Below are 25,394 nucleotides of genomic sequence, written 5' to 3'. Positions count from 1 at the left end.
GACCTCTCCCGACTTCTGTCAATGAAAGCCTGTAGACTGATTTTTATATGAAGGACTCGGGACGTTTTTGCCAGGAAAATCAAAAGATGTGATTGGAAAATCAAAAGATGTTCAGGACATTATGTTAAGGATAATGCCAAAAGAGCCATTCTGGACTGTAATGTCAATGTGTCATGCAAAGAAAGGGGATTAATTCAAACTATAGTCTCTCATAGTCAGATCTAGGCTACAGTATATAGTCTATAGTCTCAAATATACTTTATAATCAAACTATCATAACAGTGTAATTTTAATTTAGTATTTTTAACTAGTTTTTACTTCTAAGCAAAGAGCGAACAAGAAGCAAAAAAAAAAGAGTATAACGGGGCCTTGATCACGTTCAGTCTCTTGTGTGTTACTACCTGTGAGCAAAAAGTTTCTGGCTGCAGTTCACTTAACAGCCACTGGTGTCGCTAATAACAAGGGTTTTTGAATTCTACATAGTCCCTTTAATTTAAAGCGTAGCATTTTATAGAATTCACACACACAAAAACAACAAAAATCATGGCTAACAGTCAGGGAGGATATAGTAACACTTTGCGATGATGCAGAAACAATTCTGGCTGTGTATGGTTCGTCAATCTGTGAAATGACTTCATTGCAGATGTTTGTGTATGATATCTAGAGCAAATGTTCTTTGTAATATCTGTTCATGGCACTGGGTGTTAGATATTTTCTGAAAGTGAATAGCGTCCTCTGTGAGACCTCTTAGGTGGAAACAGGTTCCACATTCTTATTCCTATTTACGCAAAATCATCCTCCCTGAAACAGAACTATCTAGAGATCTTCACGTCCGGTTATCTCCCATGTTTCCTTTCCCCACCATGGCAACACCGTACACAGAGTGTTTTAATGAGAGAACTGTCTCACCCAGGTTCATCATGTCTCTCCCAGGATACATACGACAAAATCTTGAAAACAAGTCAGGCTTCCACCGGTCCTGACAGCGTAACGTTTGCCACAGGACACAGTTCTGCCAGCGATGCCATCCTACTTCATCAAGCAACACAAAGCGCTGGTCAGCAAACAGCATCACAAAGGTAAGCTGGAAGAAACCTCGAATTTATCTTCTGTGCCAGGCAGAAGTTTGGACACATTTGACTGAATTTGTTTCACATGGTTGTAAAAACCTTTTGATATAAAGGCTTTTGCTTAAATGCTTGAAATTGTGTTCGACAAATAGTTTTGTAGACAAATAATTGTGCATACATATGAATTTGCTTATATAACGAACATTTTTACAATGACATTTTTCAACTTTTCAAATTAAAATATTAAAACCTTTAATAGTTTTGATTACATTTCAAAATAATAATAAATTATATAGATTTTTAATAATCATGTAAATGTTACTGTTTTATTTTTACGCATTGCTATATTTTGATATTAATAAAATATATATTTGTTTTTATTAAATAATCAGTAAGTATTAAATCTACATTCAAAATATATATTTTTAATAAAGATGTAAATGTTATTATTCAATTTTTACACATTGCTATTTTGATATTGATAAAATGTATATTTGTTTAAATTTATAATACATTAAAGTTCAAAATACATATTACATTTTAAATAATAAATTTTTTTTTGCATTAATAAGATTTCTGTTTTTGGTTATTTTTGCATAAAGATAATGAGAATTGGTCAAGAAAACAATTGTCACAAGAAATATTTTTCTTCTAAAATAAAAAATCAGTAGATGTGTACAAACTTGACTGCTGAATTATTAAATATATATATATATTCATTCAAAATGTTAAAACAAAAAAGTAAACAAATTATATTTAAATTAGCTATATCAAATTCTATAAATTATATTAATATTTTTATTGTAGACAGTGGTCTTTAATGTTGTTGCATGTCCAGTAATAAGAGAAGTAAAATTCGCGTTTGAGATTTACTCAAGCCTATTAAAGGAGGAAGTGTCACAGTGTGTTTTATGGGATTATCCTGACTGGCCCAACAGGTCGCATGCAATAATCTCTCCTTGAGCTCACTATACGCTCTGATGTGACCTAGGGAAAACTAGAGAACACTAAAATGCTTGAATGGTCCTTTTTCTTTTGATTTTGGTGTGAAATGTGACCTGAACATGTTTTTTGTGACATTCACATGCAGTCGGGTTAGCAATAAAGTCACCGTACCATTGCTATCACTCACACATCTGTGTAATATGTCTGTGTAAATGGATGTTTTTGTTTGCCAAGTTATAGGTTGGTAAAACAAGACATTTAAGCTTGACTAAACTTACAATAAGAAATAAGCGTCCTGCACTTATATTGTGCATCTTATTAAGGAGAATCATGCACTGCACATTCTTTTAAGTGATTGGACTTGAATTTCATGTGGTGGAGGTGACCAAATTTCACAGTCCTGAGCCATATAGAGATCAGATTTAAGCATGGCATTTAACATGGCAATGTGCTGAATGCAGTACCACTCAGAACACCTTCGCAACCATATAGCAATGCAATGGCATTGTGGCGTGGGAGTTTTACACATGCAAACACCACTCTCATTTTCAGAAACTACAAAAATCAAGTTTGGTTGATTGTCTGATAATGTTTTTAGTGCCATTTCCACCATGTTTTCATGGCAAAGTCCCTTTAAGGCAAGTAATTTCACTCGGCGGCCATCTTTGAAACGCCTCTTGGGCAGCTATTTCAGTCATGCAAGTGAAGCTCTTATCTCTTTGAATGAGGAAACATCAAATTCTCTAAAATTGTTTGCCAAGCTTACGATTAAATTTCATATTTGAATGAAATCTGACAATAACTGTCTGACAATAAAAAAAAAATTCTAAATGCTCAAGCCATATTTAAAAAATATGCATTTTTTAAGCTGGAGCAGAACACCGACGGCAGCTGCAGTGACGCGATGACTACCAGACTACCAGATGCTCTTTTATTTAGAAAGCCATAGGCTACTTATTACGCCATATTGCGCATTGCACTTTCTCCCATTCATAGTAACAGACATTAATACCCACAAACCCACCAAATGGTGTGTATTTCAGCAGTGGCGTGTAACACAGTCACTCCTTGCCACTTTGGTGGGTTGAATTTTATATATATACAGTCAGGTCCATAAATATTGGGACATCGACACAATTCTAATCTTTTTGGCTCTATACACCACCACAATGGATTTGAAATGAAACGAACAACTGCAGACTTTCAGCTTTAATTTGAGGGTATTTACATCCAAATCAGGTGAACGGTGTAGGAATTACAACAGTTTGTATATATGTGCCTCCCACTTTTTAAGGGACCAAAAGTAATGGGACAGATTAACAATCATAAATCAAACTTTCACTTTTTAATACTTGGTTGCAAATCCTTTGCAGTCAATTATCATCACCAGACGCTGGGTTTCATCCCTGGTGATGCTCTGCCAGGCCTCTACTGCAACTGTCTTCAGTTCCTGCTTGTTCTTGGGGCATTTTCCCTTCAGTTTTGTCTTCAGCAAGTGAAATGCATGCTCAATCAGATTCAGGTCAGGCGATTGACTTGGCCATTGCATAACATTCCACTTCTTTCTTTGGTTGCTTTCGCAGTATGCTTCGGGTCATTGTCCATCTGCACTGTGAAGCGCCGTCCAATGAGTTCTGAAGCATTTGGCTGAATATGAGCAGATAATATTGCCCGAAACACTTCAGAATTCATCCTGCTGCTTTTGTCAGCAGTCACATCATCAATAAATACAAGAGAACCAGTTCCATTGGCAGCCATACATGCCCACGCCATGACACTACCACCACCATGCTTCACTGATGAGGTGGTATGCTTTGGATCATGAGCAGTTCCTTTCCTTTTCCATACTCTTCTCTTCCCATCACTCTGGTACAAGTTGATCTTTGTCTCATCTGTCCGTAGGATTTTGTTCCAGAACTGTGAAGGCTTTTTTAGATGTTGTTTGGCAAACTCTAATCTGGCCTTCCTGTTTTTGAGGCTCACCAATGGTTTACATCTTGTGATGAACCCTCTGTATTCACTCTGGTGAAGTCTTCTCTTGATTGTTGACTTTGACACACATACACCTACCTCCTGGATGTGTTCTTGATGTGGCCAACTGTTGTGAAGGGTGTTTTCTTCACCAGGGAAAGAATTATTCGGTCATCCACCACAGTTGTTTTCCGTGGTCTTCCAGGTCTTTTGGTGTTGCTGAGCTCACCGGTGTGTTCCTTCTTTTTAAGAATGTTCCAAACAGTTGATTTGGCCAGACCTAATGTTTTTGCTATCTCTCTGATGGGTTTGGTTTGTTTTTTCAGCCTAATGATGGCTTGCTTCACTGATAGTGATAGCTCTTTGGATCTCATATTGAGAGTTGACAGCAACAGATTCCAAATGCAAATAGCACATTTGAAATGAACTCTGGACCTTTTATCTGCTTGTAAATGGGATAATGAGGGAATAACACACACCTGGCCATGGAACAGCTGAGCAGCCAATTGTCCCATTACTTTTGGTCCCTTGATTTGGATGTAAATACCCTCAAATTAAAGCTGAAAGTCTGCAGTTAAAGCACATCTTGTTCGTTTCATTTCAAATCCATTGTGGTGGTGTATAGAGCCAAAAAGATTCCCAATATTTATGGACCTGACTGTATATACACATTTTACAATTGTAGTCTTTTAAAAAGGCAACTGAAATAAGTGAAATGTAGTGTTGTCAAAAATATAGTTTTTTTTTTACACATATCGATACTGAAATATCTGAAACGCTTCCAATACTCATTTTCCACAGAATAGACGCCCGATACTCTCCGACAGCGAGTTACACACAAACCCGCCTCTCCTTTAACCTGGAAATCCAGACCTAAATCTAAAAGATTAATGAAAATCGTCCAGCTCGAGGAGCGGCACCAAGCATGCATTTGAAAATCTCACTGCACGCAATTGGATAACTCTATGACCAATCACAACAAATCCCATATGCTTAGCTATCAGCGGAGCTAACTGGTAGATTATACTCTTACCGTATCCGGTCGGCAAAACAGCAAAAACGCCCTTCTTGCAAAGGAACGATTTGAGCGGCGTCTTCTGTTCCTGTTTTAGATAAAAAGCCAAGTCAAACTCCTTCATTGTAGCGGCCAAAGCCGTTTCAAATAACTGGTATTCATCCATAGCCATCTTGCAATGTTTACTAATGACTTCAATGTCACAGCGCTGTTGCCATTTGTTTAGCTCGCCTCTGCCTCGCCTATATCAGAAAACCCGATGTGATTGGTGCAGCTCAGATCGAGGGGCATATTTAATGAGCATCATTACTCGACACCAGAGTAACTGGCTGAGCAAATTCAACTTGTGCTCTCGCGAGAACTCTGGATTACCAGGGTACCTCTCCTCACTCACTCTGGATGAGTATTGCTGTTACAGGGCTTGAATTTCAGCGTGGGAATGCTCGTATTGATAATTTGACTCACTCCCGCATATTTAGTGCTCAGACACAAAGTGCGGCACATAAAGCCACCTCTCAGTTCGTATGGTGTATTCACACCAAACGCGATGCGCGTTACTCGGTCTAGATTACTCGCGGGATGTTTCTTGTTTTTCGCATCACTCGCGAAAAGGAGTGTCTTCACGCACATCATCAACAACAACAACATTTCTAAGCATCATGCGAATTTTCCGCTCAGGTTGAAATGTTTCAACTTGCGCGGAAGACGCGATTGAGGCGAATATCGAGTGTCTTTGCATTGACTTTGTATGTAATCTACTCGCGCAAATCTACTCGCGCAAATAATTAAATTCGCGGTTGGTGTGAACACGCCATTAGTTTGTCAAGTCCTGTATAATATGACTATGAGTGCACCGCACCGTCTTTGTATAGGCTATTTACTGTTTGTTAATGGTCATTCACCTGTGGTCAGTTTTAAAATCTACCATCAGCCTTGTCAAGTAAAGTTGACATTTTTTCAAAATGCTTTGTTTGTGAATGCTTTGTTTTTAGTTAAAGTTAGTCTTTATTTAAAAGAAGAAATTTTGTGTACATGTGGTGCTGTCATAAAATGTTAAAGATTTATATGCCCATTGACCACCTGTGCTCTCATGATACTGATTTTGAAAACCCATATTGGAAAGCTGATATCACATGTACAGTAGACAGTCATCAAAGAGACCTTGAGAATCCGCCTCGCTGTCCGCTCCTCCTTCATTGACAGCTCATGTAATCTCAACCTGTTGGTTATTTGTGCTCCTCCCGGCGGGTTTAATCTGTCCAGACTGCAGCGGGCTTTTGGCAGGAGAGTCAGAGCAGGGCATCTTTTGCGCACTTGCCTCGCTAGGTAAGTCAAAGGACGGGACGCTCTCCCGAGTAAACCCGATTCCTGTCCTATTAACAGAGACAAGAGGAGACTGAGGATGCTGCAAAAACAGGTCACACTTTAAATTACAGTGTTCATGTTAATGTGCAATTATTTATTGTAATCCATTATATTTCTATGCAATATGGACATTGTAATGTAAAGTGTTTTTTTTTTTTTTTTAAATAGACGATTTTATCTGAGTTTTATTGCTTGAGTGCGCGCAACAATTGCTTAAGAAATTAACTTCTGACTGAGTGGTTTGCGAAATTTAAATGCTCGTTTTTCATATGATGATGATGGTGCATATGAAAGATTTTTGCAAACTGTACTAATTGCACATAAATGTGCATCATTGCATTTCGGACGCGTTGCAAATGTCCGTTTCGCATCAACCTCTCTCCTCGCCTCTCTTTCTTTGTCAATGCTGTCCTTGCTTGAGCTTCGATAGTTTCTGCAAGAGACAAAAATCCTGCTGGAGTTACAGACCTGAAGGTAAGGTCAAAAACGGGCTCTTTGTAAAAAATAATCACCTTTAGACTGCTTATGCATGCAGGCAGCATCAGAATGCACATTGTAAAAGATGATTAATGTATCGCATTATGCGTGTGGCTTAAAGGTGCACGTGAGTACGATCTATAGATTAAGACTTTGAATTATGCGATATGATCGTCAGTCACTGTATGGGACACCTTGCACCACGCGCCCCATGCATGTATTTATGATGACCCATGCTGAGCTGCATGTTTATGTTTATGCTGGTCTCGTGTGCGCTCAGCAGAAATATGAGTGTTAATCCACACAGACTCGCTGAACATTAAAGGGGCTGCAGAGGAAAGACAAAGCCATGTGCAGAAATTGATGTTGTTCTTGTGTGATTATTAGTTTGCAATGTTGTGCATTGCAAGATGCATTTTAATTTATGATATACTAAAATTAATACGAGTATACTGTGATTGGTACTGTTTGTTTTGAACCTTTTGAAAAAAAGATATATATATTTTACACATTTGTTAAATATTGTATTTATTTGTTTTTTAAATGAATGTGCATTTCATGAAATTTTATTTCATTTTAATTAATTAATTAATTCGATACATTTCATATTTTAAATATTTGTCTTCATTTAAATGTTTGTAATTTTAATTATTAATATATGTGGCATTTATTTAATAAATTGATCTTTTTTATGAATTTGTAGTTTAACATATTCCTTATGCTTTAACCATTTAGCTACTGTTCGTTATGACGTTGACAGTGATTGCATGCAACCATGGTGGGTTTTTTTTTTAGACCTGCAGTCCATTCTTGCCTCTAAATTGGATGTTCTTTTTTTTTCTCTTGGTTACCTAATTTGTCTATTACTGGTCGCACTGGTCTACTGATAGTCTAGCCTACTGCATTCCATTGAGTTTTTGCACCTCATTGTACTTAACAACACTCTAAGTGGCAAATTTCTGAAATTTTTGGCTACTGAAGTTATAAATTGCAAGTGACCTCATGAACTCATCAGGGAGGTAATTGTTTTAAGGTCAGAAGATCAGAGCCTTTAACCCGTTATATAAGTGGAATGACAGCAAAGCTTTCCAGAACTTACCAGAACTCAGCTAATCCCAGAGAAGTCTTTACATGTTAGAAATGACTAATTGATTGGATTGCATGTATGTCTGAACACCTGTTATGAAGAAATAAGAAATATTGTGTTTATTTGACCTTAAAATAAACACAATAGACATGGTGTAAATCAGCAATTTCTGCTGTCTTTGTGTGCATGCTGATGGGCTTGAGTTTGTTGTACATGCGTTTTGTTGAAGATGATGGCTTTATCAAATACATCCAATCATTTTTAGAGGCACCTCTGAGTTGGGTTTGGAGAGGTGAAAGGTCTAGTTTAGACAAAATCCACCTTCTCCAAATATAATCCAGTTAAAACAACTAGATTTATTTATAGATATTTCATAGAAATGGCAAAAGAATCTCATAAGTCACCTAAACTCAAAAAAAAAAAAAAAACATAAGTATTAAGACGCACATCTACCTGTCTGTACACTGACCAGCCAAAACCTGATTAGTGTTTTCTGACAGCCGTCTATAAGCTATGTAGGACAGCCCATGAGGAGCTGTGGAGTTTTTAAAGAGTTTGGCGCAGATCAGTGACACACTAAATCTAAAGCTGTTAGATGAACACACTTCCAGTCAAAAGTGAAGCCATCGACTGTCCGTCAGTAGCTGATGGAACCTTAAAGGATGCAAAAGAGTTTTTGATATTTCATCTTGATTTGGAATTCTAATTGCATTTATATTAGGAATCAGGCCTCATGGCTCCTGGACTGTTAGGGATTATTAGGGATTTCGCTGCAAATAGAGGTACATTTAAAAAAATATATCACAGATCATAGACTTTGTTGGTCACTTTATAAAGAGGTTTCTTCTTTTTTTTTTATCCTCTTCAGAAATCCCTGTAGAAGCTCAAGCAGAAATGGGGCGAAAGGAGGGCGACTATGATTGGAAAAAGAGCACGGATAACATCCAGGATGTGTTTGAATTCATGGAGGTGCTCGGATCGTAAGTACACCTTTTGTTCCTTTTATTATTCATTGTAAAAGTTGTGAATGGTTTTAGTAACATCATTTTTTTTCAGTAGGATATTTTATTTTGGTGGTAAATTTATACTGACAGCATTTATGTCTCGAGTGGCATTTGATTTTTAATGAAGTATATCTTAAATTTACTTCCTACATGCTGCTGATAACACAATTATTTTTAGATTTTAAGTGTAAGCAAGTACTGTGCTAAAAAGTTTTTAAAATTTGTTAGAGACATTTTCCAGAAAGTTGTTTTTCCTCACCCAAAGTGTCCGGTAAAGGATTGACCCAGATTGTTTACCCAACTTCACCGTGTGGGTAATTCAAGGCTCGGCATTTGTGAGATTAGTGATTCCCTCTTTAACTGTGTCCTTACATTTTAAGTCGTTTGTTTTGATTTTCTTTGATTAAAGAAAATTGACTTAAAGACACCTTGTGGTAAAAAATCGAGTTTTTAATGTTGTTTATATGTATATGTGGTGTTTTTAAAATGCTTTAAGACAAAGAATGTGTAAATTTATAAGTTAACCCCATTGCTGAGTATTTTCTCCTTAAAGGGGTGGTATAATGCCCTTTTCACAAGAAGTAAAATAAGTCCCCCAGAGTGTGTATGTGAAGTTTTAGCTCAAAATACCCCACAGATATTTTTATATAGCATGTTAAAGTTGTCACTTTTTGAGGGTGAGCAAAAACGCACCGTTTTGTGTCTGTTCCTTTAAATGCAAATGAGCTGCTGCTCCCGGCACAGAGGGCGGAGCTTCAACAGCTTGCACTCACACAGACGTGCACTGAAAATTTCAAACACTTTCAGCCTTTTATGTTCAAACCGGATTCAGACAATGATGGAGAGACTCAAGAAGAAGTGACAACATGTAGAAGCAACAGGACATTTCTGAATGGTTAGTTGGTGAATTTATGTAGCTCGTGAAGCTCTGTCAAGTCGAAGTTAGTCGTGGACGTGGAGCTCTCGGCATCTCAAAAACGCCACGCCAATATTGATCCTCGTTTTATTTCTCCTTTTGTCCCAAAGTCTGCTTGCCATGGTCCATAATGTTTGAACGAAGCAACAGCGTGAGCGTGCCGCTAGACGTAACGCAGTTGTCCACGTCTGTCGCCATGGTTACTATGGCAGTACAAGCGGAAACCAGGGATAACACGGATATTACGTCATTGACAGGCAACAATGACCAGGGACGAGCCATTATTTAAAATTGGATTTTCTCTGAAATTAAAAATCTTTGGGAACTTTTGGGATATTGTACTGCAGGAAATATTTTATTACAAAAATCTTACATATTGCACCTTTAATGGGCCTCAGCCTGTAAAGCAGACAGCAATGATCCGGCCCTGTTGTCCTGAAACGGTTGTGTCATTGCGGGCGCAGAAAGCTGACTATACCGTGAGCTCAGCAGACACGCCTTTGCTGACTGTCCAGCGATCACTAAGCAGAATAATGTTTCGTCCCTGAACAGACACTATGAGATCAGTGCAAGCGTCACAAACATTATTTGGGACGTTCGTTTCCATGTTTCACAGAAGTCTGTAATTACATAATCAGTTACAGTGTGATCCAAAAGTGTGCATTTGATTGGCTGATGTTGCCTGTTGAGGGTGTGAGATTTATTCAGTGGAGTCTGTGGCATTCAGGTCGCCCTGCGTCTGTAGGTGATTCAAGGGTAAAGCACAGGTTAAGACACTTCTAGACCGGTGTGTGTTAATCGCTTTGGCAGACAGGGAATAACAGGGATCACAGGCACCAGGGAACAGCTAACGGGATGGAAACAGCTTTGCGATAATCTACCAGGCATGGCCTGCAATGTGCTGTCTATTATGCAAATGATGATATCCATGTAAATTATTATACTGGATTTTTTTCATTGATTAAGGCAAAACAATCGGGTAAAACATTTATCTAATAAATGCAATTACATTAAGAATTGCAAACATTTTTGTATTACACGTTATCTGAAATGTTGTTGAGGCATTATCTAATTCAATATGCTCTAATTTGCATGCATTTCCAGATCAGAATCATCAATATAATCGACAGATGACTCGATTACCAAAATAATCGCGTCACAGCCCTAGATTAGTTCAAATAATTGAAATATTTAAATACATTTGCATTTTGTGACTTTCAGACAAATAAAAGACAATTCATATATTTTGTCATTGAGGATTTTTGAAGTGTTAAAATATTGTCTCGTGAACTCAATATCATGTTTCGTCTCGTGAGCCAAGTGAATCGGCACATCCCTAAAATCTACAGATGCAAATAGATAAAGTGCAACAAAATAAACACATGTTTTTCTGACTAGTGGAAAGAAAACATGCAATGAAAAGCCAAATAGCCCAAAATCTCTGTAAATCTTTTTATTTAAATTTTTGTATTTATTTATTTTATTTTATTAATTTCTTTTTTAATATTGTTATTACTGTTTTCTTTTAATATGGATAATTTTGCCTCTGTGTTTTGAGAACACAGTGTTATTTTTAGTGTTATTTACTATAATTTAGTATTATAGTTTTTATAATAATTTTTAATTAAATTTTTCCATTTTTATTTTTATTTCATTTAAAGTTTTAGCTTTTTAAAAAATGTCTATATAGTTTTTATAAAAAAATTGTTTTTTTTCTGTTTTTTTTTTGTACATCAAGTTAAACTAAATGAAAATGGGAAATGTTTTCTTGGCAATTAAATAAGTGTACATTCATATATATATATAATTATTTTTTAGGGTTTTAGCAACCCAATTTGAGACCATTTTTAATTCTTTATTTATTGATTTTTTTTTTTATACAAGTTTACAGTCCATGCAGATCATAATGTGAGATAATGATCTAGTTTCAAGCATAAACTGCTGTGTCTAGAGAGCTCTGTCACGACCTGCCCTTGCCTGAGGGTGTTACTGGCACCACTGGGGCATTATGGGCCGTGGGGAGTTGAGCACAGTGGTTTCCTCTGACAAAAACAGCCCGAATTAAACTCCCACAATCCCTCAGCAGGCTTCCACTGGAGTTAACACCCATCAGGATGAAGTGTGACATCTAACATTGACTTAATCCAGAGATTCTATGATGAAAAATCACATTTCTATGTATTTCATTAGCAGTTTTCTCTGCCTTTGGACGCATTCTGTGCACTGACCTTCAGTGTGTGCTGTATTTAGTGTTTATTTATTTATTTATTTATTCATGCATTTCATTGAAATCCTCAGTATTTAATGAATTCAGGACTTTCTAAAGGATTATTCACTCCTGTCTGTAGGTGAAGGTTAACACACATCTCTGAGCTCTTGCATTCAGTGCAGGAAAAGGTGTTGTAGGAATATGTGACAGACACTGGCAGTGTCAGGGGACGCTTGTTTGTTGATGCTCCGTCCGTGTGTGTGTGTGTGTGTGTGTGTGTGTGTGTGTGTGATGTAGCACTTCAGGCGTGATTTAAGCATTACGAATTCAGTGCTATATCAAAAATAAATACCTACATTTAAAAAATATATATATATATTAAACATTTATATTTATGGAGTTTCAAACTTTAAACTTTTTATTTGAAGTAGTAAATGTTATTAAACTATTGTAATAATAATACATTTAGTGAGATTTACACTCAAATTACGCAGTACACTTATTTTCAAGATATATATTCTATATATAGAATATAGAATATTAATATAATATATAATATTTTTTTAATATTCTCTGAGAAATCTTAAAGTCGACATGAAACGGAAGATGTGATCGTCTTTTCTTCTCTATTGTGACGTATATCCAAATGAAACGGCTTCTTGAACAAGAACAAATGTAGGGCGGGGCTTGATTTGTTGATTGGATGGTTGTGGTTTGCTATTGGTGGATCTCATGTGAGTGACAGGTTGCCCCGCCCTCATCATCAGAGAAGAGAAGAGATGTAACTGAAAGAGGGAGGGGAAGATATTTTGATTGAAGATTACAAGGCACATAAATTAAAAAAATAAATAAATAATAATGTGCACGGATAAATCGTTTATGATAAATACTGCAATTTTCCATAAAAAATAAGAATTGTCCATTTCTTAGTGACTTTAATATCTTATACAGTTTTACTTCTATGGTCAATTTTTCTTCGTCTGATCTTTTTAAATGAATCAACACAAAAATGCTGATTAAAAATAAAACTTTCAGCCTATAACTCTTTCCCCACCATTGACGGAAATTTCCTGTTGTTTTCACTGTTAAATAGGGGGCGCTATTACATACAGGCGAAGAGCTAAAAATGTTGCTTTTTTTAATGAAATTTACCAACATTCAAGTGTTGATAAGTGTTGTTCTTTCTTTTGATATATTGCATGTTCAGATATTCATAAAACAAAAAAAAATTTGTGTGTGTGAAAATGATCAAAAATGCTGGCGGTGGCTGGCAACTTTTTTCAAAAACGCTGGCAGGGGAAGAGTTAAACAGGGATGATAAGAGTATTACATGAATAATATGAAGATTTGCAGCAGATAAAGCAGTGATGCGTAATCTCAGCAGCTGTTCTTTATAGCCGGTCTTATTCAACCAATCTCATGCTAATTGTAACCGATCCTCTTTCCGTCGGAGGCAGTGCCAGGCGCCCTGGTTGCAGGCCTGTGTTTGTCGAGGCTCCTGGATACCAGGCCGTTAGCGTTTCCGTTGCGTAAGGGATTGCGCATGTAATCCTCGTCCCAGGGCAGCTATTCCAGGTTACTTCTGAGGAGGGCATGGAGAAAAGAAAATTAAGTGCTTTAGGTGATCTTCCAAAGCTCCTGCAACCAGCCAACCATATTTTACTGATTGTTTAAATTATCCGGTAACCCAATTAGTTTGTAAATTCAGAAAAAAATAATTGTCTGAGTCTGAACCGTTTCTAGGGTGTTGCTAGGCATTTTTTTCACTTGTTTTATTGTCCAGGCATTTAGCAAATTAATATATGTGTTTATCTACAATTATAAAATCACTTGCACTAATAGTATTTGCTTCACACATTGCTTCATAGCAGATCTCGCCAGAGCCCTGGCCTCTTTCACATTTCTAGCTGTTATTAAATGGATGGTTTGCAGTGTGGCGCGGAGGTCTCAGCAGGGGTTCAAAAGTCACATCCTCGCCTTCATTAAAACCTGTTTTACTCTCAGGGGGACGTGCCACACCGGCAACACATAAACCAAGATCATGCTCTCGCTCAGAAAAACATCATCCCAGGCAATTGCACCTTGACCTTACCCCCATCTTTCTCTCTTTGCTTTCTCTAGGGGAGCGTTCTCAGAAGTCTACATGGTGAAGGAGAGAAAAACAGGCAAGCTTTTTGCTATGAAGTGTGTGAAGAAGAAAAACAAAAGGGACATCAACCTGGAGAATGAGATCGCCGTGTTGCGGATGTAAGAATGAAACCAGCCCTAGCTTTTAGCTATGCAATGAAATTGAAAATGAAACTACATTAGAAATTCAAACTTAGGGCATTGAAATTATGGACGCTCGTTTCCGCCATGGAATAAAAAAATAATTCTCAATTGCGAGTTTATGTCTCGCAATTCGGACTTTATAACTCAAAATTGTGAGTTTATATCACACAATTTAGACAATTTTTTCACAGAATTTTGAGATAAAAACTCGCAATTGCGAGTTATAAAGTCAATTCTATTCTATAGAATTCAATTCACAATTCTAACTTTTTGCAATTGAAGGATATAAACTCACTTATATCTTATAATTTGGGTTTTATAAGTTGCACTTGTTGTGGGATTCTGAGAATAAAAGGAATTCTGACTTTAATTCTCACAATTGCAAGTTTATAACTTTTTCTGACTTTTTGCTAAATTGTGAATTATAAACTCGTAAATTGTGAGAAATAAGTTAGAATTCTGAAAAAAAAAAAAAGAAATTTGAGATAAAAAGTTAAAATAACCTTTTTTATCGTTTTATTCCACGGTGTAAATAAGCTTATATACTGTAAATGCATTTAAAACAACATTTATCTGATTTTAAAACAGCATAACTGTATTTCCTTATACTAACTTCTTAATTTCTTTTGTCTGTAGGATCAAACACGACAATGTGGTTTGCTTGGAGGATTTCTATGAAAGTCCGACGAATTACTACTTGCTCATGCAGCTGTAAGTGTTATCACCCACTGAAGCTATTCAAAGCTCTTTGTGTCTTTACAGCATGTTGTTAAACGTCTCGTATCCCGTCAGAGTTTCAGGTGGTGAGCTGTTTGACCGGATCCTGGACCGGGGCATGTACTCAGAGTTGGATGCTAGTCTGGTTATCAAACAGGTGCTGGAGGCAGTCGGCTACCTGCACAAAAACGGCATAGTACACCGCGATCTCAAGGTACGGAGACGCCGCATTCACACAAGCATCTGCATAGAAACACATGTGCATATGCTGAACATATATGCAGATAAAGACTTGAGATCTGTATTCCCTCTTTAGCCAGAGAATCTGCTCTACTACAGCGCTGATGAAAACTCCAAGATCATGATCAGTGATTTCGGACTCTCTAAGATGGAAGAGCATGGCGTCATGTCCACGGCCTGTGGGACTCCGGGATATGTCGGTGAGAATGATAGCCATTGAAAGCACAAAAGGCAGCTGGTTTTGATTCACTGTCTCTAAAGGCACCGTGAAACTGCATCCACAACATATTTAACTTCTGTAATGTGATGTTTCTGTAATGTGATGCACAGCATTCAGTGATAGATACTGTTTTGAGACTTGAATTGTATCCATTGGGATCAGGAAAAGTATGCTGTAATAGTATTGGTATTATAATACTGCGCTGCAGAAAATTAATTAAATTTTATTATATTAAGATTTTATAAAGTGTTATTTTAGTAGTCTTTATGAATTTTATTTATTGCCACTGGTGTCGAAAACCTGATTTTTTTTTAAAAAATCAGTAAAATCAATGTAATATATTTTTGTTCAATATTTATTTATTTTTTATTATTTTTTTTTTGAGAGAATTTCATGATACTAATAAATATTTATGCAATAATTATGATAATTTTTTCCCCATTGACAATAATGTAAAAAAAAAAAAATTAGTTTTTTGTTTTTTTGCACTCTTGATATTTTAGAGTGTCACTCCTTCATTGCTGTGCACTTTTTTCTGAATCGATTTGATTTGTAGATTGTACACACAAATAATTCTCTGTATTTTCGCATTATGCCTATTTCCCACTCATTTCCTATGGCGGTCATTTTTGACCCGTGAACAACACAAGTGCAAATATATATATTTTTACGACCATTTCGCTTTTTTGAATGTCCACGATTTTTTTATTTATTTTTTGGTTACATAGCGACTGCCGCAAAAGTCACAGAGTTTCGTACCATTCTGATTAAGTAAAAAAAATAAAAAAATAATGACCGAACAACACCAGAAGGTTAATATTATATTTAATGGCAGTATTTAATGGACCTGATATATTTATTTATTAATTTATTTTATTGCAGCATTATTTTAATTAACATAATATTTTTTTTAGAATAACGTGCACTATAAAACCTATGGAAGCTTGTTTCCGCCAATGAATAATAAATAAATAATAATAATTGCGACTTTTTATCTCACAATTCAGACTTTTTTTCTCACAATTGCGATATATCAAGTCAGAATTGTGACTTTTTTCTCACAATTGCGAGATATGAAGTCAGAATTGTGAGAAATAAAGTCGCAATTCTGAGAAATAAAGTCGCAATTGCGAGATATAAAGTCGCAATTCTGAGAAATAAAGTCGCAATTGCGAGATATAAAGTCGCAATTCTGAGAAATAAAGTCGCAATTGGGAGATTTAAAGTCAGAATTGCACGATATAAAGTCGCAATTGCGTGTTATAAAGTCAGAATTGTGAGATATAAACTATTCTGAGGTAAAAAAAAAAAAAAAAAAAAAAAATCTGTCTTTTTTCCCCTTAGAATTGGACTTTATATCTCACAATTGTGAGTTTATATCTAACAATTCTGAGAAAAGATGTCAGAATTGCGAGATATAAACTATTCTGAGGTAAAAAAATAAAATTAAAAAAAAAATCTGTCTTTTTTCCCCTTAGAATTGGACTTTATATCTCACAATTGTGAGTTTATATCTAACAATTCTGAGAAAAGATGTCAGAATTGCGAGATATAAAGTCGCAATTGCGTGTTATAAAGTCAGAATTCCGACTTTATAACACGCAATTCTGACTTTATATCTCGCAATTCTGACTTTATAACACGCAATTGCGACTTTATTTCACGCAATTCTGACTTTATATCTCGCAATTCTGACTTTATAACACGCAATTGCGACTTTATTTCACGCAATTCTGACTTTATATCTCGCAATTCTGATAAATAAAGTCAGAATTGCGAGATGTAAACTCGCAATTGTGAGATAAAAAGTCGCAATTATCTTTTAAAATGTTTTATTTTGTGGCGGAAACAAGCTTCCATACTAGAGACATTCAAGAAAATAAACAAGTGGATGTATTTGTATTTTCTCGCAGCCCCTGAAGTGTTGGCTCAGAAACCCTACAGTAAAGCCGTTGACTGCTGGTCTATTGGAGTCATCACCTATATCCTGTAAGTCCCTCCCTAGCACAAATGTCGTTTCTAAGAAAACTGATTTTGTACAAAATCCACTCCACACTATCAAGTGAGTTGGACTATAAACAGCACTGTTATTTACCGAGAGTGATAAACAGATGCCAGGTTCTTAATTTGGAAACCTAAAGCTTACTGTTTGCCAACACTGACAGATTAGCGGTTTGATTCATTTATCAGTTTAAGGTCACACCGAATACATAGTACAATGTAGGGCTCTCAGATACACGGCGCCCCCTGGTGGAAATCTACATTTTCATTCATTTATTTGGTTACACTTTATTTCAATAGTCCACTATAGACATTCTGCTAACTGTTAAGTGTCTTTGCAACTACATGCCAACTAACTCTCGTTCATTTGCAACTACATGCCAACTAACTCTCATTAGAGTATTAGTAAACTTATGGGTGCAATAAACATATGGCAGGACTTTTACTTTCTGACCCCTGGACTTTACACCTCTGCTGATATGTACTTGCAAATAGACTTCTAGTCAGTAGAATGTCTGTTCAGCAAACATCATAATAAAGTGTTTTCAGATATTAGGCAGACAGTAGGCCTACTAATACTCTAATGACTGGTAGTTGCAATAGTTATTAGAATGTCTAAAGTGGAGCATCAATATTAAGTGTTACCATTTATTTTGCTTTATCTTCACAGTCTCTGTGGATATCCTCCTTTCTACGAAGAAACCGAGACTCGTCTGTTTTCTAAGATCATGAAGGCGCAGTACGAGTTCGACTCGCCCTTCTGGGATGATATCTCTGAGTCTGGTGAGCATCCAATAATACAACCATTCTTTACTTTCCTACTGCTATCAGATTGATCTAAACCATCTCCTATGATTCTGTAAAACACACCCTCTAACTAGAAGCCCTTAACCTCATGTATAATTACTATCTCTCTAGCAAAGGACTTCATCCGCAACATGATGCAGAAGAATCCTAAGATGCGTTACGACACAGAACAGGCTCTCAGACACCCCTGGTGAGTGACCGCAGGACACTTCTATTGCTCAGACGTTGCTCTTTCAAAGTCTTAAAGGGACAGTTCACCCAAAAAATTACAAGTCTGTCATCAATTGCTCACCCTTGTGTCGTTCCATACTTGCTTGATGCGTGAGAATGAATCTCATTGGTTCTCATGCTCGAGCTTCTGTTTACCAAATTTGAATGTACTACATATTATGCATGTTCGATGATCAATGTTTATGTAAATTTGTACAATCATGTCTCTTCAGAAGTCTTGGATTTATATGGATTTGTTTTACGATCTCTTTATGAAGAGATTTCATTGAAAATATCAATGAACGAAAGTCTTACGGGTTTAGAACGACATGAGGGTGTAATAATTTGCGCACGATATTTTTGGGTGAACTATCCCTTTAACAAATATCTGCTGTTTGATTTATGTATAAATTTTCCTCATTTGTCTCAGAAAAAAAAGAAAAAGAAACTTTTTTTTTAACCTTTGTTGACAGAGTATAGAACTATAAAATGAATATGGATAGTATAGCGCAGATCAGTGTTGTTTGTTAACTAAAACTATCAAAATAGTTTTCAGAAATTGAAATAAAGCAGAAATAAAATAAAATATGTATATTAACAAAAATTTGGCAACTAACTGAAATAAAACAAGTTATAAATAAAAAATAAACTAAATAGAAATATTAAAAAACACAAAAACTAATAAAAATGACAAAACACATTACCAAACCTTAAACTGAAATTAAAATAAAAACAGAATATCAAAATAATTAAAAATATTTAAAATATTTAAAAAATATGATTGTATTACAATAACACTGAAATAACACTGATAATTCTCTCTTAATTTGACGAGAAATATTGAGTTTGTATTGATATCTCCAACTTGACTTGATATTAAAAGTCTCAGTTTGCTCTCCGTATAATCCCATTGAAACGAACCCCACAGATCACATATGAGATCGACAGTTGTTAGATTAAACTGGACTAAACTTCTTCCTGTCTTAAAGTCTGGTTAAAAGAGGAAACGAAATCCTCCTGTTTTCCTCTAGCTCTGGTTTTAAATCCCGCTTTGACCTGCAGGATTATAGGAAAGACGGCCCGGAGTCAGGACATCTACCATTCCGTCAGTGAGCAGATCCAGAAAAACTTTGCCAAGTCCAAGTGGAAGGTAAAGTCATGTTTCATAACTCTGCTTGGAGTTGGTCTCCTGTGGTTTAGTCTCAGTAGGGTTTTTCAGATGATCTCTGGTCTGATTACACAATTTGAGTCGTTGATTTGGTCATCCGCCTTGCCTATAATTGCTCCATCTGTGTGAATATCTGGAACAGACCAGTTTCAGTTAGTTTTAGCAATCTGATTTATGCTTGGAGACATCTAAAGGTGTACTTGGCTTTTTTTTTTTTGTGTGATCAAATCAGTGGCCTAGAAAAATATATTTTGGAAACACTTCAAGGCCAAAATACATACACTGCCCGGCCAAAAACAAATTCACCGTTTAGATTTAAACAGACAAATGCTTAAGAGTCTATGATTGGGTCATTATTGCAGTGATTACTATGTTTCTAGCATGTTTGGCAACAGAAATTGATGCACCTCTTGATGGAAATAACATTGCAACATTTATTTCTATCAAGAGGTGCATCAATATTTGCTCAAGATCTTGTATTGACAATGCAAGAGTCCAGCACTCTGTAAAGTCTCCTCCAGCACATCCCAAAGACTCTCAATGAATATAAGATCTGGACTCTTCTTCTATTCTTCATGCTCCCTCACAACCATTCTTTCACAATTTGAGCCTGATGAATCTTTACATTGTCATCCTGGAATATGGCCATGATGTGTGGTTGTACACATGAAAAGCTACACACTCCATCAATTAGAGTTAGAAGAACTGTTGGCAAACATATAACATGCTAGAAACATAATAATCCCTGCAATAATGATCCAATCATAGACTCTTAAAGTCCCCCTGTGGTGAAAATCAAGCTCGTAATGTTGTTTATATGTCTATGTGGTGTTTTTAATATGCTTTAAGACAAACCATGTGTAAATTCATAAGTCATCACCATTGCTGAGTATTTTCATTTCATTCTAATATGATTGTAATGCCTTAATTATGCCTTGTTATGCACCTTATAATGCATGGTCTCATGAATAACTGTACAGTTATAATATTTAGTTAGTAAACCAGTGTCCAATTCCGAACATAAACATTATATTTGCATATTTAGCACACTGCTAAATGCATACTGTGCTGTAATTTGGTATACTGGTATGGTTTTTCATATGGTTTCAAATGAAAAAGTCGTTACATATTTTACAGTCATTTAAATGTCACGCTGGTAATGCATTATGGGACACAGCACTCATCGCTGTATACTGCATGTGTTTATTTGTAGATCGCACAGGTCTATTGTTCATACAGGAAAAAAAAATCTTTTTGTGCACCATTAAAATGCATTGATTGCTTTTTCATTTTACTTCATGTTTCAAGATACAATCCAAAGTGAGATTGGTACTAAAACAAATGTGGTACTGAATCTGTCTATTAGCTTTTGTTCTTTCCTGCACTAAACTGACTATCTGAAATCCTGATCTCGTCCCTCCAGCAAGCCTTCAACGCTACAGTGGCCATTCGCCAGATGAAGAAGCTGCAGCTGGCCAACTCTGAGGCCTGTCTGAAACAGAACCCTCCAACTGTGCCTGAGATCAAGGTCATCGCGACCAACACACCTGATTCCGTCCGCAAGAAGCAGTTCGCTGAGACCCCACAACTGAACGGCCACGTGCCCAGCCATCAGATGAACGTGCCGTCCAGCTCCACCGAGGCAAAGAGTCAGTACCACCCGATCCGGGTCAGTCACAGCGAGACCACTCATGTCGGGACCCTAACCATTGCAGAGAAGGGCAAACATGTGTATCACTCGGAGCCAGCTGATCTAAATGGGTATGTGTTTGCGTTTAAAGGTCATGTCATGGAAAACTGATCTTTGTTTGATCATTTGTACTAAAACTCTAACACTCTAAACTTGAAACTAAGCGATGAAAATGTTCAGAAACCACCTTGTCAACCATGAGCATATTAAAATATGATCTCCTATGTTTACACACTGTACCTGATGAAAAACAAAATGCTTAAACCAGCCTAAGCTTCTGGTCTGGTTTAAGCTAGCCTGACCAGTCTGGGAGACTAACTAAGAACAGGTTTTTTTTCCCTGCAACTTTGGGCGTGTTTATGCAACAACAATGTACTAAAGTGTTTCCTTTGCTTTTTTCACGTACAGGCGCCAACATTGTCAAAACGACCCCCATTCACTCAGATCTCCAAAAATAAATAAAAAAACGCTAGGTTACACTTTATTTTAAGGTGACGTAGTTACATTGTACTTGCTCAAATAAGTACTGAGTAATATTAATGAATTACATGTACTTACTGTAGAGTTAGGGTTAGGGTTTGGCATAATTTACTGTTATTACAATCGAAAGCACATGTAGTAACGTGTAACTACGTCACCTTAAAATAAAGTTACCGAACGCTGTATTTCGCTGCCTGGCCAGTAGATTAATATTGGGTGGTGTGGCGCAATGGATAAGACACATGCCTTTGGTGTGAGAGACCCGGGTTCGAATCCACTGTGAGACACCAATGTGTCCCTGAGCAAGACACTTAACCCCTAGTTGCTCCAGAGGTGTGCGACCTCTGACATATATAGCAATTGTAAGTCGCTTTGGATAAAAGCGTCAGATAAATGTAAATGTAAATGTAGATGGCGATGACACTTTGTTAAGAAACACTACTCGCTTATAGACTGAACACCTAACACGCATGCGCATTTAGACACCGTTTTCACAAATTCGCATTCGAGATAACAATTGTATCTTTTCAAGAACACGCACTTTGAAACCTGATTTCAAAAGTTAGCGTTTTCGGGCCCCCAAAACACAGTTGTCGTGTAAATGAATGGTGAAAATGCATTTTTTTGTGTTAAAAACAGTGTTATGTAAACGGCCCCCTAGTGTGAGCATAGTTACATATTTCACATTCGAGAAGGCTAGCCAATCATAATAGAGGTCATTTACATCTTAAAGGTACAGTGGCGAAACCTGAAAAATGGTCATGCGATACTAAATTATGATGTTTTCGGTGTGAGAAACCTTGACTTACATTATTAGTGGATATCATGAGTGTTTGAGTTTGCCAAAAGCTGTTATAACAAGATTTAAAGTTAATGTGCTATTCATAACCAATTTTCAGTATTGTTATCGTTAACTAAAAATAAAACTTTTTTTAAACTTCATTAATTAAAATAGAGCTTAAATAAAATGAATTGCCTTTGCAACTAACTGACATAATGTTAAGTCCTAAAATGACTAAAACAAGAAAATACAAAATTAAAACTAAATAGAAACTCTAAAACTTAAAATTTAAATAAAAAACACATGAATTTTATCAAATAAAATAAAATAAATAAATATAATTGCAGATAAATAGTTCAAGAACAACATTGCCTTTTCCCTTCTGTAATCTTAAATATATTTTTGAGTGAAACATATTAAAGGAGAAAAATTTGCAACATAATTAGTTTTTATCCATTGATTGATTTACTCTAATTATGTACTTTAAATTCTTCAGGTACGCAAAAAGAAGCTCCAACCGAAGCGGGCCGAACCTGCAGACTGGCGTTTGCTCTGTCATGTGATTTGGCTGCATTGGAATTATGTGATTTTTGACAGGTAAAGCTGACAGCTTGATTGTTTAATAACACATACAGTATACACATATATATATATATATATATATGCTCCATGCCTCACTTTCTTGTGCTGGCTACAGGTCTGTGACCTTTCACCCAGTCACTGGCTGCTTTCTGTGGGCAGGTCCTGCTCTGCTCTGGTCAAGAGTGTCTGCAAGACAGATGGCCACCGGCCCGCACCGCTCTGAAATACTGAAGTTCAGAGGAGTGCCTCCATATCTGCACACACACACACATGCTCACAGAGCACAAATACAGCCTGTCACACACTCATGATGACACAGTGTCCCTGTATACAGTTACACTTCAAGTGCTGAACCTCAAATTTTGTATTTTCCCTTGAGGAAACAGTTTTACATTAAGAAGGACAGTTAATATCTCTGTATTAAAACATTTGGAGCAGGGGTCCGTGTTACTGGACGCTTGTGTGAGGAGTATTAATTCTGTGCTTTTGTACATATACTCTCTGTAATGCATGGCTAGTTTGTAATGTGCAATAATGTGTAAAACTGTAAGCTGTACCTATCGATATTAGGTTGTACATCGCTGGAATAAGAAACTACCCAACTGTAAACATAAAGTCCCAGCCTTTATTTATTCGTTAAATAGTTTTTTTGGGAGTAATTTATCTAGAGTGGTTTATTTTTCTAATGCAGAAATTATTATTGTATGTTTATCCATTATATATTTTTGTCATAATAAAGCAGATTAAAATGATTTAACGCCTTTTCCCACCACCATTGTAAGACTGTAGCCCTTGTTTTGTGCACTATATTGCAGTATACGTGACACACATGATCTTCACTGTTAGAAATACTGTACTGTGACTAATTATCTTGTACGAGATTATAATAAAGTGTCCTCTGAACTACAGAAAGGGATTATGCTTGTGTAGGCTGCTATACTGTCAAAGCTTTGTGCAATATTTTTACCAATAAACCCTCAGTTTTATCACTTATAGTTTTCTTACTGGTCTTGTGTTTGTACTTTTTTGTATGCTTAGATCTAATTAAAGAGGCCATATTATGCCCTTTCACAAACTCTTATTTGTTTTTAGTATCTACTAGATTAGATTTTCATGCTTGAATGCTTAAAAAAATGGGTGTGTTGTGATTGGTCAATCGCTACGATTGTGTTTGTGAAATATCCCGCCCCTTACCATAACTGTGAATTTCAACACACTATACTAACCAGGCCTCGTCCCTTTATTTGCGTGTTCCTCGGATGGGAAATATTTAAATGAGGAATATTGTGACGTGTTCATTCCCGGAAGAATACTCAAGATCACAATCAAGGCATTTTCAGTGTGATTTTGTAACTTTGCAGACCTGTTTCATGCTCAGACAGCAACATTACACACTAAAAAAAGCTGAACATGTAAAAAAAAAAGCCTAAAATAGGTTCTGTTTAAAACCTGTTATTTTCAGGCTGACATGCATGTTATCTTTACTGACATTACATTCAAACATTGGGATAATTGAAACTTTTAGATGGTCCCAGTAAACAAATATCGACTGCCCTCCATCCAGCATCTGACCTGGACTCCTGGCTGACCTGTAGACGTTATGCAGGTCACTCACCTGAGCTCGGATTAGCATGAGACTTTAGTCATCTTACTGCTGAGTGTGTACTAATGCACGAGGACACACTGACACCGCTGACATTATGATGGGTCTCGCTGTCATTTACTGCCACCTGTTTACTGAAGATGTGGTAAATAATATAAAAAGTAAATATTTGGCTCTTTTTTTTACATTATAGGGCATGTTTCAATGTTTGATTAAAATAATTTGGGGCATAGGCATTTTAAAATGTTCACTCTAACGGCATGTTTGAGCTTCATAGGTGCATTTGTAACAGCATTTTTTAGCATAGACGTGTGTGTGTGTGTGTGTGTGTGTGTGTGTGTGTGTGTGTGTGTGTGTGTGTGTGTGTGTGTGTGTACCCATTTTCCCCTGCCACTATCAAAAGTTTGGGGTTGGTACATTTTTTTTAAATGTTTTTGAAAGATATCTCTTATACTCAACATTTGAATATATTATAAAATGTAATTTATTCCTGTGATCAAATCTGAATTTTCAGCATCATTACTCCAGTCTTCAGTGTCACATGATCCTTCAGAAATCATTCTAA

The 25,394-nt window shown here is 36.3% G+C and overlaps 1 protein-coding gene across 11 annotated transcripts; it reads left to right on the top strand.

The window, feature by feature from the left end:
* Window positions 1-543: 543 nt before the first annotated feature.
* camk1gb (calcium/calmodulin-dependent protein kinase IGb) lies at window positions 544-24,298 on the top strand. Of its 11 annotated transcripts, none has more exons than XM_084428228.1 (14): window positions 544-611; window positions 934-1,079; window positions 8,799-8,910; window positions 14,181-14,306; window positions 14,967-15,041; window positions 15,123-15,261; window positions 15,364-15,487; window positions 17,421-17,496; window positions 18,179-18,291; window positions 18,427-18,505; window positions 19,588-19,675; window positions 21,117-21,454; window positions 23,141-23,241; window positions 23,342-24,298. In XM_084428228.1, the coding sequence occupies exons 2-13, from the start codon at window positions 1,022-1,024 to the stop codon at window positions 23,205-23,207; spliced, it is 1,395 nt and encodes a 464-aa protein (XP_084284354.1). In that variant the 5' UTR covers window positions 544-611; window positions 934-1,021; the 3' UTR covers window positions 23,208-23,241; window positions 23,342-24,298. The 11 variants fall into 11 exon arrangements, with proteins under 11 accessions (XP_084284354.1, XP_084284357.1, XP_084284360.1 ...); XM_084428233.1 differs by lacking the exons at window positions 544-611; window positions 934-1,079 and adding exons at window positions 6,312-6,418; window positions 6,797-6,840; XM_084428225.1 differs by lacking the exons at window positions 544-611; window positions 934-1,079 and adding exons at window positions 6,314-6,418; window positions 6,797-6,840 and having other exon boundaries at window positions 23,386-24,296.
* Window positions 24,299-25,394: the final 1,096 nt, after the last annotated feature.

The sequence above is a fragment of the Rutilus rutilus genome (assembly GCF_951802725.1).
Source record: "Rutilus rutilus genome assembly, chromosome: 13".
Classification (NCBI taxonomy): Eukaryota; Metazoa; Chordata; class Actinopteri; order Cypriniformes; family Leuciscidae; genus Rutilus; species Rutilus rutilus.
This window is presented reverse-complemented; position numbering and strand designations above follow the sequence as displayed.